The following is a 16,619-nucleotide window of genomic DNA, read 5'->3' as shown; positions in this document are numbered from 1 at the left end:
AGCATGAACATGCTTTCCTCCCCCCACCCTTTCCATGCTAAGTGTCTGCATTTTGTTAGTCCCTTTTTCGGAACACTGTTCCCACTGAAATCCTCATAACTCTCTCCTTAAGTTCCTTCAGCTTTCGGCTCAAATATCACCATAATTGAGACTCCCCCTCTTTGACCATATTATCAGAAATAACAGTACCTCCCCCAACACACATAATTTATCCTCTCTATCCATTAAACTTACTTTATTTTTCTTAAATAGATTTTATTTTTAGAATAGTTTTAGATTCACAGAAAAATTAAGAACACAGAATATAATGTTCCAATATATGCTTTACCTAGTTTCATTTATTATTAACATATGATATTAGTATAATACATTTTTTTACAATTAATTAATCTATTTGGATATATTGTTATTAACTGAAGTCCATAGTTTATTCAGATTTCCTTTGTTTGTATCTAATAATTTTTCTGTTTCAGAATTCCATCCAGGATATCACATTTCATTAAGTAGTCATGTCTTAGGCTTCTCTTGGCAAAGACAGTTTCTCAGGCTTCTCTCGCTTTTAATGACCTAGATAGTTTTGGGGAGTACTGGCCAGGTATTTTGTGGGGTGCCCCTCTTTTGGAATCTGATGTTCTTCTCTGATTAGCCTGGGTTTGGCTTGGAGGAGACCATGGAAGTGAAGTGCCATTTTCATGATACCATACCAAAGATACTTAATATCAGCTTGATTTAATATTGTTAATACTGACTTTGATCACCTGGCTGAGATAGTATTTTTCAGGTTTCTAAATTAAAAAAAATTCATAATAATAATAAATAAAATAAAATAAAAGTACTTGCTTCTTCCAATTTTTATGCTATACTCTTTGGAAAGAAGTTACTATCACACATTTACGAAGTAGGAGTATAGTATCTTCCTTCTTGAGGGAAGTTTCTATATAAATTATTTGGAATGCATACCTAAGGAAGATTTGTCTTCTCTTCCTCAATGATGTAGTGATTGAATCATTTATTTATATCAATCTAAATTAGTGGATATTTATATTACCCATGCAATTATAATGCAATACTTTAGTTTCTTGCTCGAATTAATCCAGTTTTGGCCATTGAGAGTTTTTTTGTTCTGTGAGCCTTTGACATATCCCTTTCAATGTAATGTGTGTGTTTGTGTGTTTGTTAAGCATTCCTTTACTTTCTGACCTTGCAAGATGCGCCTGGCTCACCTTGTATGTTTCTTGCTCTAGTCCTAAAATCAGCTATTTCCTCCAAGGAGCCCTGGTTCCTTTAATTGAAAAATTATATTAGAAACCAAGATCTGGGTGCTAGGTGAGTTTATTGGTACTGGGTGGCATTGCTGCTAGGCCATCTCAGCTGATAGAACAAAGAATATATGTGTGTGCATACTAACTTGTATATATGCACATATATGTAATTATTTCAATATGTAGCCATCCATAAATATATCAAAGTATATGAGTTTTCATTAATGTCTCCAACTCTAATCCATCACCACATGAATTGTACTGTTTGTCCTCCCTTTGCTTATCTGTAAATTCCCAGAACAACATTAAGAAACCTGAATTCCAATATCTGTCATCCATTTACTTAATTGCTAGTTTCAGGACCCATGTATAGCAGCCTGAGAACTGTCAACCTGTATCCTCAGGAGACACAACTTTATTTACTAGAATGCAGTGCATGTGTGCAATCCCTTTCCATTTAGTCTTAGAGACCCCACCCACTTCCAGAATTATTTAAGTCAGCACATCTTCCTCCCCCTCCCTGCAATGAAGTTGTTTCAAACATTTGTAGTAAGTTAGATTCTCTTGCCACAGTCCGCCTTCCTTCTTGGAGCTCCATTCCTCCAGACCCCTACTCCAAAGTGAATTATTCTTAATTGTATACATTATGGTTCACTCTGTGTTGTGAAGATGTGTGGGTTTTGACAAATGTATATCACACAGAATTCACTTCTCAAAAGTTCGTCTTTGTTCACCAATTTATCCCTATACCCCTACCTACCCCCAAACCAAACCCCTGGCAACCACTGATCTTGATACTGTCTTTATAGCTTTGCCTATTCCAAAATATCATATACATAGTTTGAATCGATCTATATGTAGCCTTTTCAGGCTGGATTCTCCCACTTAGCACTATTTATTTAAGTTTCCTTTTTTTTTTTTTTTTTGATACTAGTTCATTTCATTTTATCTCTGATAATATTCTATTAAGTGAATATTCCACAATTTGTTTATCCAGTCACCTATGTTTTGTACCATTCTCAACCCATCCATAACCAATATGGTAAACTGACCAGGCCCTATGATTCTTATGATTAAAAGGCACCCTCAGCAATAACCATCTGGAAACTTTGGGGGGAAAAAAAAGGTTTAGTACTCAGCTCCTGGAATGCACAAGGAGCACCTGGGGCACAAATGAGGTCCTGGGGGAGGAGGCAAATGTGCATGGGGAGGAAGAGAGTTGTGGGGGGGGAGCCCTGAGGTTCTGCATTTATTGTGGTTGACGGTGAGAGCCCAGGGTTTCTCAGGTTCACCATTTATTGGTGAGTTTAAAACATGAGATCAGGAATTTAACACTGGTGAAGAGAAAAACAAGCAGCCTAAATGATCAGTTATCTAAATCAAACATCATCTCTAAAACAAAGGATCCTCAGAGGAGGGTGAGGGGGAATCCTGTTCTTTATCTAGTTATGTGACTGGCAATGTGTTTATTTGAGATAACCTTAGTGGCAGTGGATAGTCACAAAATTTCGTTACAAAAGAAAAAAAAAAAAAAATGGAGAAAGAGAAAGAAAGGAAACCCAACTGCCAGGACTTACACTACAATTTACTAATCTCCACTCTCCTACCCCCCTGGTTTTTGGAGATTATGAATAAAATTTTTATAAGCATTAATATGAGTTTTTGTATGGACATTATTTTTCAATTAGTGATATACCTACTATGTTTAGCTTTGTACAAGACTTCCAAATAGTCTTTCAGCATGCCTGAATCACAGTGTATTCCCACTAGCAATGAAAGAGAATTCCTGTTGTTCCACATCCACATCAGTTTTTGAATTAAAACCATTTTGAGTTCATCTGTGTGTAAGATATACATTTTGTATCTAGATTCATTTAAAAATATTTGCATGTGGATGTCCAGCTGTTCCAGCAAAATTTGTTGAGAAAATTATCTTTTCTCCATTGAATTGCCTTTGCCCTGTTATCAAATATTAGCTCACTAAATTTTTGTGGATCGAATTCTGTACTCTCTATTCTATTCAGTCGGTGTACATGTCTACCCTTTTGCCAAAACCATGCTGTCATGATCAATGTAAATTTATGGTAAGTTTTGAAATTACCTGCCAGTTTACTTGTTTGTTGATGATAATTTGTCTTCTGCTACCATTTCTACAAGGTAAGGCACTTTAATTCATTGCTGTGTCCTCAGTGCCTAGAACAGTCTTTGCAAATGGCATGATTTTTATCAATTTGTTTAGACAATGAATGGATACATGTCCATAATTCATTTGTACTTCTTTTTAAATACTTATATAAGTCTACAATTTTGTCACTAGTTTTGAAGAATTTTTCTTATATATCAATGTTACTCATTCATTCTCCATAAAATTTGTTGTCTTTTCTTCCGCCTTTTGTCAGGTATTTAAGAAATTCACCTGATTGTGAAAGGTGTTGAGATTCTTTCCATATCTTCTATACTATACTAGCTTAATTGCTCCTATACTAGCTTAATTGCTCTTTCTCATTAAAGCCCTCTCTGCATTTTCATGGACTCTCTATTGTGCTTTGTGAGGTGTTTTTGTTTTGTTTTGTTTTGTTTGTGTTTTTACCCTCAGGTGAAAGTGTTATTGCATGTGCTTGTGTGATAGGATAGTGTTCATTCCCACAGGCTTTAGTATAGCCCAATTTCATGCTGTATATTATGTCATTTTCCCATACCAACTTTTAAATTTTTAATCTAGTTTCTAGTGTTTAAGAACACATTGACTAAAAATGTTACTATTTGTTTATGATACTATCAAATCCTACCTGCCCTCCTATGCCATTAATACCTCATTAGCCAACATTCTTAAGTCCTGAACATGGACAGCTCTCACTTAACAGTTTTTCCATCTCTGACACTAACTAAAATGATATACTTGTAAGGCATATCTCCAAATTAATATACAAAATAGTACCCCCTAAATTGTCTCCTTTCCTCTCCGGTCTTATTATATTACAGGGGGTGGATATATTGAATAGATATAATAGTATTGGGGCAAACTCCAAAGGGGGTATCTTTGTAGAAGAGGATTATACAAAAGTTTTGATCCTGTTGATCCCCATTCAGGGGACCAATACTAGGAAAAACTTGCTTCTCTGTTTCTTTTTCATTGAAAGTAGATGGATTTTTCATATATCATAGAGAGTCATTAATCATTATTTATTTTCCTAATCTAGCTTCACTACCCTTATAGATTGTGATTATTTTTCTCAGATTCTGGAAATAGGTTGTTTACATCTCTTTATATTATATAATTCTATATATTTTATATATGTCTTTATATTCTATTATGAACAATGTTATTATTGTTCTTTTGATAGGACACTGGCAAAACCTGATTCAAGAGCTTCTCTTCTGATACCAGTCTATCCTGCCAGTTTTCTAATGACCTAAAGCTAAATACTAAAAGCTGAGAGTTCACTTATGCTAACTATTCAGAAATCTTTATACAAAGGTGGCAGCTCATATTTCTTCCATAAATTTCTGTTTTTCTTGAGATCATTGTATAACATTTATTGAGGTAAGAGTAAAATCCCAAATTGCAATGTGACCATAACTGAATATGAAGTTGCTGAAAAAAATTCATAAATGATTTTAGAGACCTTAAATATATATATTGAATAAACATAACAAACTAATAATCAGTTACATATATTCATATGTATGCACACATATATTTATATAATAAATATAAGAATCACCAATACTATGAAAAATAGATATGTTAAAACATATATCCCTAAATAGTTCCTTGATTATGTAAGACTCATAATTTTAATGTCTATTCAAATTTATAGAATTTGTTCTTTATGTATGTTTCATTTACCTGAGATTTCAGACTTGTCTCTCCAACTGATATAAAAAAAAAACTCACAATAGTATGTTGGAATGATCACTGGCCAAGGAATCAAATAATACGAATATCATTTTTGCCCAAGCCATAAAATAATTGGGTAATCAAAACAGCTTTCTTCATCTCTCCAATCCTCATATATCTTACCTGGAAAAAGATTTAAATTATATGACCAAATCCACATTTTTTAAAAAGATAAATAAGTTAATGTATGTGGGAGTACTTCGTTGATTACAAACAGTATAATAACATACTATAATTAATCACATACACTTGTGTTATATGTACATTTCATCTGAGAAACTGAAAAACAAGATTGGAATTTTTAAAATAATTTATCTGAGTTTACACTATAGGGATAAGAAATAATGATATAATTTAAGTTTAGATGTGGATTTTATATGCTGAACATCCTACTTAATTATAATGATGCACATTTTTTGATTCACAAATAGCCAACAGCCATTTTTCTCAAATGTAATTGAAATATAATTATGGGAACAAGGGAATAATAATAAAACAATTTTCAGTTTTTAAAGTTAACAAGATTCAAGTGAACTCCCTGATTACAAAATCAAAGTTAAAACAAATTTAAAATATTGTACTTTATAATGCATCTGATGGTATTTATTTATCAACAAAAATATGATTAAAATGCAGAACATTTAAGGCTGATAGAGATAATTAAGCATAGAAAATTTAGTAATCAGCTTGTTGCTACTGAATGAATAAAGGATGGGAAGAACTTTTAATAAACCCCATGAGATAAGAGCTAGCTAACTTTTAAAACAAAATGCAATAAAAAACGTTTTATAATGTGTACTTTTGTCTAAGAGCAGAGGAATGTACTGGTGTTAAATTGGCCACAGGAGGGGTATACTAATATTTCCTAAATGTAAAAGAATTATGCCAAGAATTATGAGGAAAATAAAGAATATATTTAGTGAAAGGGATTCAAGTTCAAACAAACAGCCTATAATTTATACCAAACCTGTACTGAAGTTCATACTTAGTCCCACGTTATGCACATTTTTTCTGCATATTACTCTTAATTCACTGGAAATATGGATTGTAGTTCATTTGTAAGGAAAAAACCCACTAGAGTTCTTTCAAAGGCACATTTCCTCCCAGTTCAGCTCTTTCCATATCTCTATTAGCTTGTTTATGCAATGGACTATTAAGTCAATCTCATTTGTGATCTCAGACTCAAGCTGAGGATTATCTATTTAAGCATGAGTCAATTAATTTTATAAATACATATTAAGTACCTACTGTTTATCAATAACTATTTTATGCAGAACACAGTGATTTACAAATACCCACCACCATACAAGTTACACCATAACTAGAGGAAACAGTCAATAAACATATAATCCACTAAATGAAAGACATCATTAAAATCATGGTAAACAATTTGTAGTAAATAAATGGATGGTATGAAAGAAATCAATAGAAACCAAAATAGGATAAGCTGTTTTTGAAAAAGTTGTTATGGAAGACTCTGCAAGAAAGCAGAATATGATAAAGAGACTGACTGAAAATAATGAAATGGGAGATGGCTCTGGATGAACCAAGTAAGATTGTTCCAGGTCAGATTGTGAATAAAGATCCTAAATTGGGCAAGCGCTTAAAGCATGTGAAGGAGGCCCCAGGTGGGTGCATATGGAGCAACATTACTTAGCAGCAGTACAATTAATATCAGGAGCACTGACGTCAGTCCAAAAGAATTCAAATCCTGGATGCCTTCCACCTTCCCCATTGGTGCCTACCACCTTGTGATATTAACAGGTTACTTCAACAAGCAAAGCCTCAGCTTACTCCTTTGTCTAATGTTTTTATACCTTCCTTGTAGCATTTCTGTGATGGGAGTTAAAGAAACAATGCTTGAAAAAAAGACTCAGAATAGTGTCTAGAACACAGTATGTAAGTTAGAATAAATGTTGGTTGTCGGCCTTACAGATGAAGTGGAGCCCAATGCCAGGACGTACCTGGATTTAATTCTCAATTCTCCTGTCTCTACTTACATAACCTCGGGCATGTCATTTAACCTCTCTGTGCCTCAGTTTCCTTATCAGAATATGAGGGATTATAAAAGAACCCATTTTAAAGAGTTGTCATAAGTATATAAATTAAATTAAATTAGATTAATAGGACAGTGAATCATGTTGCTTCCTATGATTAATATGCAGAAATGTTATCAGTAGTAGCAGAATAAAAGTGACCACAAATAAGAAAAAACTTGATTCTTCATTTTTCTAATAGATCATCTTTTCTCTGCTATAAGCAACACTCCCCAGAATGGCACAATAATCTACTCCGTTCACAAACCAACAATCTAAAAGTTATATTTTAGTTGTCTTTTTTGGCACCTTCCATAATTAATACAGGAGAAGGTAGTATCCACTCTTCTTGATATGTCACTATGTGGATTATATTCACATCTTAGGTCCCGAGACCTAAGAAGTGGATCCTGAGGTGAGGATTTGTATGCAAGTGATTGGGTTAATAAATTGCTTCCAGGTCAGGAAGTGAGAGGGAGCATGGGAAAGCAGTACAGAAAGAAGAATCCAAATAGGGTGTGATTTTGAAGTTCCAGCCTCAGCATAATTCTGTAGGGGAACTATAGGATGAAATAAAGTGTGAATTTCCATACTTCTGCACCTGTTACACAACGGCTCGGGGATTTCATGGGAGATGATTGTAAACTTGTAGGCACTTTAGGCTCCCTGTGCATGTGAGCAAAATGGTTCCAGTAGCCAAGGGAAGTCCTCCAAAGAGAGTTGCAGGTGCAGGCTATTAGAGGCAAAAGCATGCAGGAATTGTAGTGCATGTAATGTATGTGCATGTGTGTGTATGCATATTAAAGAATGAAAGAGAACCTGAGCACAGTATCTGTGTTCACCAAAAACCACTTCTCTATATGCCATTGCCATCTCTTTCTTGACTACAGAGCTAGACTCTAACTGATCTCCTTCCTTAACCAGATTTCTTGCCTATCCTCCAACTATTTCCCACTCTGTAGTCAAGTTGATCTTTTCTAAACATTTCATGTTAAAATCTTCCAACTGATTTCCATTGCACTGAAAATGAATGCAAATTTTTTACTCCAGCTTACAAAGACCTACAGGATCCTGGCCTCTGCCTAAGTCTCTGGCTCCATCAAATACAACTGGATTTTTCTGCTTAAAGGCTTATATTCTACCCAAAATGGGCATCAGAGTAATAACAGACCACAGGAAATGAAGAATGCTCTCCAATTTCTCTTGCAAGAGTGGTCAGTAAGGATGATGGTCAAAAGAGATCTCCCAGTGGGGAAAAAACAGGTGACCAGGGTGGTCAGCTAAGGAATTTGTTGTATTTTATCAAAGTGAGACACCAGCTGTCCTTGAGATTCTCCGGCGGCTTGTTTCCCACTGCACCATCCCTGTTCAACAAAATGCAGGGCATGTGCTGAGCCAGTGGCCACTACAGAGTACTTTGCCATTGCACTTTTTCCAGGCACTTTTCGACACTGTAGTTTTCTGGCATTTATTTCAGAGTTTTACATCTGTTGTGGTTAAGTTTACCAATTTCCTGTAGTTTACAGGATTATGAATAGCCACCTAAAGTCTTGCTAAAAGGTAAGTACCTTGAGATTTCAGAGTCAAAGAGTAATGTGGTTTTGATTTCTCTCATTTCAGAGTGTGGATTTGTGGCCATATATGTGTATTTTGTTAAGTAAGATGTTTTTTAAATAACGGGTATGGAAATTAGAGTACATATGGGCTGGACAGAGCCAATAGCTCTGGACCATAGCAAGCATCCATACTATTATCTGCCAATCACCATTCTCTATATGGTTATAATAGAAGCAAACATGGTTGATGATGATGATGATGATGATGATGACATTAACATGTTGAAAATTTGTATGATAGCACTATATTAACCTCTTTACATATATTATCTTTTGTAAAACATACTATTTAAGGCTGTGTGTCAAATACTTACTACCTGTACATTTGTCAAATTACTTAAATTCTTAAATTACTTAAATTCTTCACACCTCAGTTTTCTTATAGGTATATGCTGTTAAATAAAGTCCTTGTGATACAAATAACTATTACTTTGTACTGATTACAGTTCAAAATAAAATAAATAACAGTACCTTGTGAGTCAGATACTAATTATTCTCCTTTCATAAGAAGAAGTAGTTGAGACCGAGTAAATATCCCCAAATCACACAGATAATAAGGGATAAAGCCAAACTAGAGGCATGTTTTTGACCTTTATGCCTTGATAACAACTGACTCCAGAGATGTATGGTCCAGTGTTAAGCATCTGGCCAGGTAAATTAGAGCCCATTCCCATAATTTTTCAGACTCAAATTAGAAAATACTATCAGTTGTTTTCTGGATTGGAAGATGTTAAATCTGAACTTTGTATATTCCTCTATCCCATCAGGTTGAGGAGGCTTAGTTGAAAGCAAGAGAGGAGAGAGGAGTGAGCGAGAGAGAATAGTACTAAAGTACCCAAGCCCCTAATTCTTGTTTTCATGAGCACGAAAGGCCCAGTTGCTTCTTTGCTCCTTTTATTCCTTCCTTTCCACACTTAATTTGATTTGATAATCCAATGAATTCTTCTTTTGCCTATACTAGTTTGATGGGTTTCTTTGTTTGTTTGTTTGTTTGATGGGTTTCAACTGCTTACCAAAATCATTACCAGCAGTAGCATTATTATAATTTCACATCTTCTGAATAAAATGTTTCACAAATAAAACCAATTTGCTAATAAATAAAATTAATTCTGGAATACCAAATGAACTATTAACTTTGAACTTTTTAACTATGAACTTTTTTTTACATCAAGAAGAATCAACTTACTATCTCAACCAAGAGACATTGTTTGTTGCAAAATTCTCAATCAAATTATCCCATAGCTGAGACCCCATATCTAATTTTACCATACCAATTTTGTGTGCTCATTTTTCCTATTATTTTAGGAAATAAATATGTTTGTTATTTTTAATTATCAGGTAATATGTTTCCATTTAGAGCATGCTCTCTTCAGACTCTAATAAATTTGAGTAACTTATTCAACAGATTGTTAGAAAAAATATAGTTATCAGTTATAAAGGATCAACATAGTATGGTGCTAGGTATTGAAAGACACAATCCAAAGTACATTTGGTATAATTTAATTTGCCTTGAGGGAACATCTTATCATGTTACAGAAGAAGAAGGAAGAGGAAGAGGGGAAATAGGACACGGAGGAGGGAGAGGAGAAGGAGGAGGAGAAGAAACAGATTGTAAAAGATAAACTGTGCCCAGAAAAGTGTTATTTAAAATATATAAGCTCATATATATGTATATATTAATAAATAATTCATTTTATTGGTCTTAAAGACTTTAGGAACACTCAGTATAATCTTTGGTATATTGTAGGGCTTAATTTTTTTCAAATACTTAGTATTTTAAATTACAAATACATTCTCATTTATATGCTGCAATATAGTGATATTAAAGTCAGCCGTGAATTTCCTGTTTATTTGTGCTACATATATCTCCTTACCTAGCCATGTGATATGTGAGGTTTTAATGATAGCTCACTGATGTAACATGGAAAAATAATGTATATATAATATATTATTTATAAAAATTTTATAACATTTAGAAAAGTTTTATAGTTTACAGGTTATGTGAAAATGAAACACAACCTAATAAACCATTTTTCTCCCTCTACTCCTCAGGGGAATCAGACAGTATATTGAATTTGACATCCTGCTGAAGTTGCTTATAATGAGGACTTACTACTGCCTATCACTATTCATCTGGACCTATATGTTTCATACAGTTGATGCTATCCCACTACAAGAAAAAGCTAATAGTGATTTACCAAGCAAAATGGTAGTGGATCTGACAAAAGATAATGGTAAAATGTTACATCGCACCAAGCGTGGCTGGATGTGGAATCAGTTCTTCTTGTTGGAGGAGTACACAGGTACAGATACACAGTATGTTGGCAAGGTAAGAATTTTCATATGATAAATCCAGAAGCAATTAGAAAGTGATAGCAATTTAAATATTTTTATAGCAACTCCCTGTGCTGATTGTTTAAAATAATGATTATTTTAAAATATTTGACTAGTTATGATGTGCAGAAGGCATGATATTGCAAAGGTTGGCAGCAGGGTAGAATGGGGAATGTGATTTATTCAGGTAGCTAAATGCAGGTCAGTATCCATAGCAAGCCTCAAAATAAAATGTCATCTGTGGACTTGATTCATTATTAATCAGCTACACATGACTTAATTTTATGTGTGTGCATCTAGAAGATTTTAAAAACTTCCTTCGAAATTTAATTTAACATCATGTATAAATAATAACTTAGTGTGCTATGTGAGGCAAAAAAATACAATAATATGTCAAAAATTATATTGGTCTCTACAAATAAACAATTTATCATGATTCGAATAGTTTGCTGTGTATGAGAATAAGTACAAATATTTCTATCTAGATGGTCTGTTTCTTAGTATCAGTCAAACTGAACTACTTCCTGCCTGTAAGCCAGACCAAAGGATTCTAGAAGAAGGAGAAAGAAAACAGAAGTAGAAAGAAGGCAGTATCTTTAGGGTGGTTAAAACCATCCAGCAGCCGCAACAGGTGCTCATTAGCAGTCTGGAACAAATGGCAATAGAGACTATGTAACTCCCCCTTCTTATATTCAACTTTGAGAAAACAGATTCATACCTTTGTCTTCCTGTTTCTTCTCTGTCTCAAAATAGATGACGTGATCTTTCCAATGTCCAGAATTTTCTATTATCTATCTTCCCCATATCAGTCTCATTCATACCATTCAATATACAGGACAATTCCTTTGTCCACTGCATTATCCCAGATACGTGCCTAATGCTGAGCTAATTTCAAATTCTAAGAATAAAACAAAATAAACAATGATGAATACTAACACTGCCCATAAATCATATATATTGTTTTCTTGATTCTTTGCACATGATACTAGAAGTGACTGTGATGGTCTGAGTATTTTTTGACTTACCGGCGACACAAAGTAGATAAGATAGAATAGGCCAAAAATAAAAATATAAAAAGTACCTGATATCACAGAAGTCATGCCTATTGCTTTTAAACCAGAAATACATTTATTCTGTGAAATTGCCAAAATCTTGATCTAATTTTTCATTTTGTGTGTGTCACAGTGTATTTTTTCAAATGTAGCTTCTTTTATCGGAAGCCTATTATTTCCTCTTCTTTTGATATCTCTCTCCCTGGTTCCATAGGTCATACTCACTTTGCCCCATATAGTTCACTTGCTGGTTCCTTTTTCCCTCTTATTTCTCCTCAGGTTAGTCATAGGGCATCCCCCTGAATCCCTCATTTAACATCACTTTCCACACTATAGTTAATAACTAACATCAGGATATTTCAAGTTCAACTGACAAATGTTTGTGTCTAAGGACTTGAAATTGCCTTATGATTCTTTTTCTAAGGCAGTGTATAAAGGGCACGTCCAGTTCACGAGGTCTCACACAGAGGGTTTCATCCTTGGATGCAGATCCATCCTTGGATCCTGTTAAATGCAGAAGAATAGCCACAGATAGAGATACTCAATCGCAAGGCGATCAAGGCTCTACCACAAGCATTTATTTTTAGCTGTAAACAAAAATGCTTCCTTCTAAAAACTGAATGTGCATTGATTAACAGACACCATTACTGCACTGACATTTTAAAATATACACTAAGTTTTAGATCTTTTCTACCATCCTGCTTATTTTTAATTAGTTCAATAATCTGTCAAAAATAGTTCTTAAACATGTGCAGAGTTTTATTTAATTAGTCTTCATAAAATATTTTAGCACTTGTCTTTGGAAAATAACCTTTTTTTTAACCCATGGACAAGCTGAGGTGTTCTATTTTTGTGCCTATTTATTCTTGACAACCAGATTATGAACCAAAAGTGCAAACCCATTATAATAATCAGAATTTTTGTCAAATGAAGATAATCAAACCAAAACTGTGTCAACTATTTTCAAATTACACTTAGAAAGCAACATGTATATGAAAGAGAAACTTCAACAAAATCAAACATGTGTACTTCTTTTTGAAAAAAAAAAATGATTTCTCTGTTTTGTAATAAGGCCTTGTCTTAGACGTGCCATGCACCATATATTTAGTTCACTATAAAAGTGGGCTTCCAATGACTTCTTACTATTAAGTTCCTAAGGGTCTATGAACTCTCCTAACCTGTTCTTCTAGCTCCTGACCTTATTATTCATTTGCATATGCAGAGACTAACTAGGCCTTTACACCTCAACTTGGTCAAACATATGAGTTCTCGTGAGGATTTAACTTTTTGAACCAAAGAGATTGTTTTCTTTTCGACCACATTGCTCTGTTTGCCTCGTCTTCTAGGATCCACTGCATTGGCGACCTTCATGTGATGTAATGACTTACCATATTTACCATGCACCATGATTCAAAGAGAATAGGTAGCTTCTAATGTAAAGAGATTTTCATATTTTTTCTTAGTTTTACAGAAGGTTCGTATTGCAGACAATGTTAAGACCTCTTTTAATATATAGGTGATAAAAATTGTATAAAGTTGGAAGGATATATAATCCTTGGATGTAAAATTTAGGGTTTGATTCTGAATTTAAAGGAAGAAGTTTTAAAACAAATAATAAAGTAGTAGCAGCAAAATTTAATAAAATAACTTGTACATGCACTTAAACATGAAACTTACAAGGGTCAGTCCTGATTGTGCCATTCAGTAATTGTGCAGAACTTAGAAGTTAATTAAACTTTCCAAACCTCAAATTCTTGTTAGGTTAAATTGTCACTAAGATCTCCTTAACTCCAAAATTCTGATGTATTCTAGGATTGCGGATGCGACTGCATTGAAGAAGAGCTAGTAAAAATTTAATAAAATTTGCATGTGTATATCCAAGGAAGTGGTATAGCATATGGCACGGTATGCATATGAAACACACATGCAAACACACACACACACACACACACACACACACATACACACACACACACAGACTGGCCTACTAGGATGAAGTTAGACCACTACTGTAAAAGGCCCAGAATTCCATGCTGAGTTGTTTTTACATACAGCATGGAAAGTGAGTCCTGTTGAAAGCTTTTGTACTAATTTATTATTGATGTATCACAAGTGTGGAATGCTCAGTTTGCTTTCATTGTCAGGATGGACTGGAGGAGCAACAAAATGAATCACAATGACATTTTTATAAGAAAAACTAGAGAATATTTCTGTGTGTCATTTCAGACTTTTACAATACAGGACAGAAAAGTGAGGAATGTTGAAATTAAGAGTAATTTCTGTATTTTAACTATACTGGAATTAAAAATAAAATATTAAAAAATTAAATTATCAGTAATTTTTGTTTTCCACAATAATGCAATCTGAACTTTGGTTGCTCGTTTTTCATGGAAGCTATCAGAGATTTATTAATTCTGTTTTCTGTAATGAGGGAAATCTTTGGTTCTTACTTAAGAGGATTACAATGTTATGACAATTGCCATGTAGTTTCCCTCTAGTTTGAATAGACACATGTGGCTGAATTACTTAGGCAAAAGAGTAATACTGCTCAAGAGAAGAATTTAAATAAATTTAACAAGAACCATAGCAAAGGCTCCTGCTATTCTGTTAGAGAAACTTCATATGCATTTGATTTCTTACACATTAGATCTAGATCCTGAGGAATTGTCCTTAGGAAAATCCTGAGTTGTCGTGGATTAATAATTAATTAATAATTAAAATGTTTATTATGGAGAATTGATATTTGATATCTAGTAATTAAAACACATTTATTACACAGAGAGATGCCAAACTTACAGGTATAGTGTTTATTCCTTCTGAAGGAAAATAGTGTTCATAAAATAATTTGAAATATCAGCTTAATTGACCATTACATTTCAATTCAAAGCACTTGCTTTGCTCAGAGTAATCAACATCGTGCCGTGGAACTACCTATTACTAGGCTCCATTTAAATACAATATATTTTTTATAGAGGTAGCCCTAAATTTTTTATAGTTTTAATCCAAAAACTTTTACTATTCCATAGCTAAAATCATCATGAGTATAATTACAGAATCCCAGAATGGAAGAGGATTTTTAACATTTATCAAGTTCTTGGTTACAACTGTGTACAACTGATTCAGGCGTTAACTAAAACAAAGGGAAACACAGGTACCAACAGGAAAATGGACAAGAGTCTGGTTTCTATCAGATTGAGTGATGAAACTGGGGTGACTCTCTTTTGTACTTATGGTTATTGACATAAGCACTAAATATTGATATTTCCCCAAAGCATTCATAAAATAATGTTCTTGGATAGGCAGTGTTCTCTTAGGCTTTCAGAAAATGGCAGGTTGGTGTGTACAGAAACAGAAATAAAGTCTCAAAGTTCCTGAAGGATGTTTGATAAATTTTTATAGCGTATTATGGTGTTTTTCAGAATCTAAATAAATTATCTTTATAAAGCTTTACTTAGGCTGCAGTGCATGTGGCAGCCATTTCAGATTTACAGGCACATTGTATCCCAAAATTCTCTTTATAGGTTAGTTGTTTAAAGCTAAAAACACATGAGAAAAATATTAAGCATTAAAGGCTAGGTTCTCTGGACAGTCTACAAAGGCTTATTTCACAATGGAGCTCTCTAAAACTGCTTCTCTAATAGAGTGCTATCATTTAATTCTGACTGCCAATTCCCTCGTTGCTAGCACTCTATCACCGCCTCACTGCGCCCTGCATTAGCACACTAAGTAGACTTTTTACTTGACTTCATTATTTTTGTAATTTTTTTTAAGATTTTATTTATTTATTTGACAGAGAGAGAGACAGGGAGAGAGGCAACACAAGCAGGGGGCGCAGCAGAGGGAGAAACAGGCTTCCCGTGGAGCAGGGAGCCCAATGCAGGGCTCGATCCCAGGACCCTGGGATCATGACCTGAGCCGAAGGCAGACGCTTAACGACTGAGCCACCCAGGCGCCACTATTTTTGTAATTCTTAAAAACACATGACACACTGTTTCTTGCATGATACCAATCTCCAGGACAACATATCTATAGAAAAATAACACAGATTCACTTAAGTAGAATCCCAAATATTCGATATCATTGCCTATTCCAACCTACGCTCTATGTCCCCACAACTATGTAGCTTTAGCACTGGGCAAAGGGAAATCTTTTCTCTTCCATATGCTTGACTTCTATTTTATCAGGGTCAAACGCCTTTTGCAGAAAATATCTAACCCCTTTTTCATAATTTCATCTCTTCTCCTTGCTTTCCATCCTATCTCAAGTGCATCCTCTTACAAAAAGCCCATCGTAATTCTCCCCAGCTAGAATTTCCTGTTAAAATTATACCATCTATCAACTTATTCAAGGCATAATTTTAATTATTCTGGTCTAATATTTTACCATCTAGCATCTGTGACGTTTGGGCTCTGAATTTG

General features: G+C 34.1%; 1 protein-coding gene across 1 annotated transcript in view; it reads left to right on the top strand.

Annotated features, from left to right (window-relative positions):
* CDH9 (cadherin 9) overlaps window positions 1–16,619 on the top strand; it is a 131,273-nt gene that overhangs the window by 38,660 nt on the left and 75,994 nt on the right. The window contains exon 2 of the mRNA XM_032415454.1: window positions 10,868–11,144. Coding sequence (XP_032271345.1) covers window positions 10,917–11,144 — 228 coding nt within the window. The 5' untranslated portion in view covers window positions 10,868–10,916. The remainder of the gene's footprint in view (window positions 1–10,867; window positions 11,145–16,619) is intronic.

The sequence above is a fragment of the Phoca vitulina genome, unplaced genomic scaffold, assembly GCF_004348235.1.
Source record: "Phoca vitulina isolate PV1807 unplaced genomic scaffold, GSC_HSeal_1.0 scaffold17, whole genome shotgun sequence".
NCBI classification, from domain to species: Eukaryota; Metazoa; Chordata; class Mammalia; order Carnivora; family Phocidae; genus Phoca; species Phoca vitulina.
This window is presented reverse-complemented; position numbering and strand designations above follow the sequence as displayed.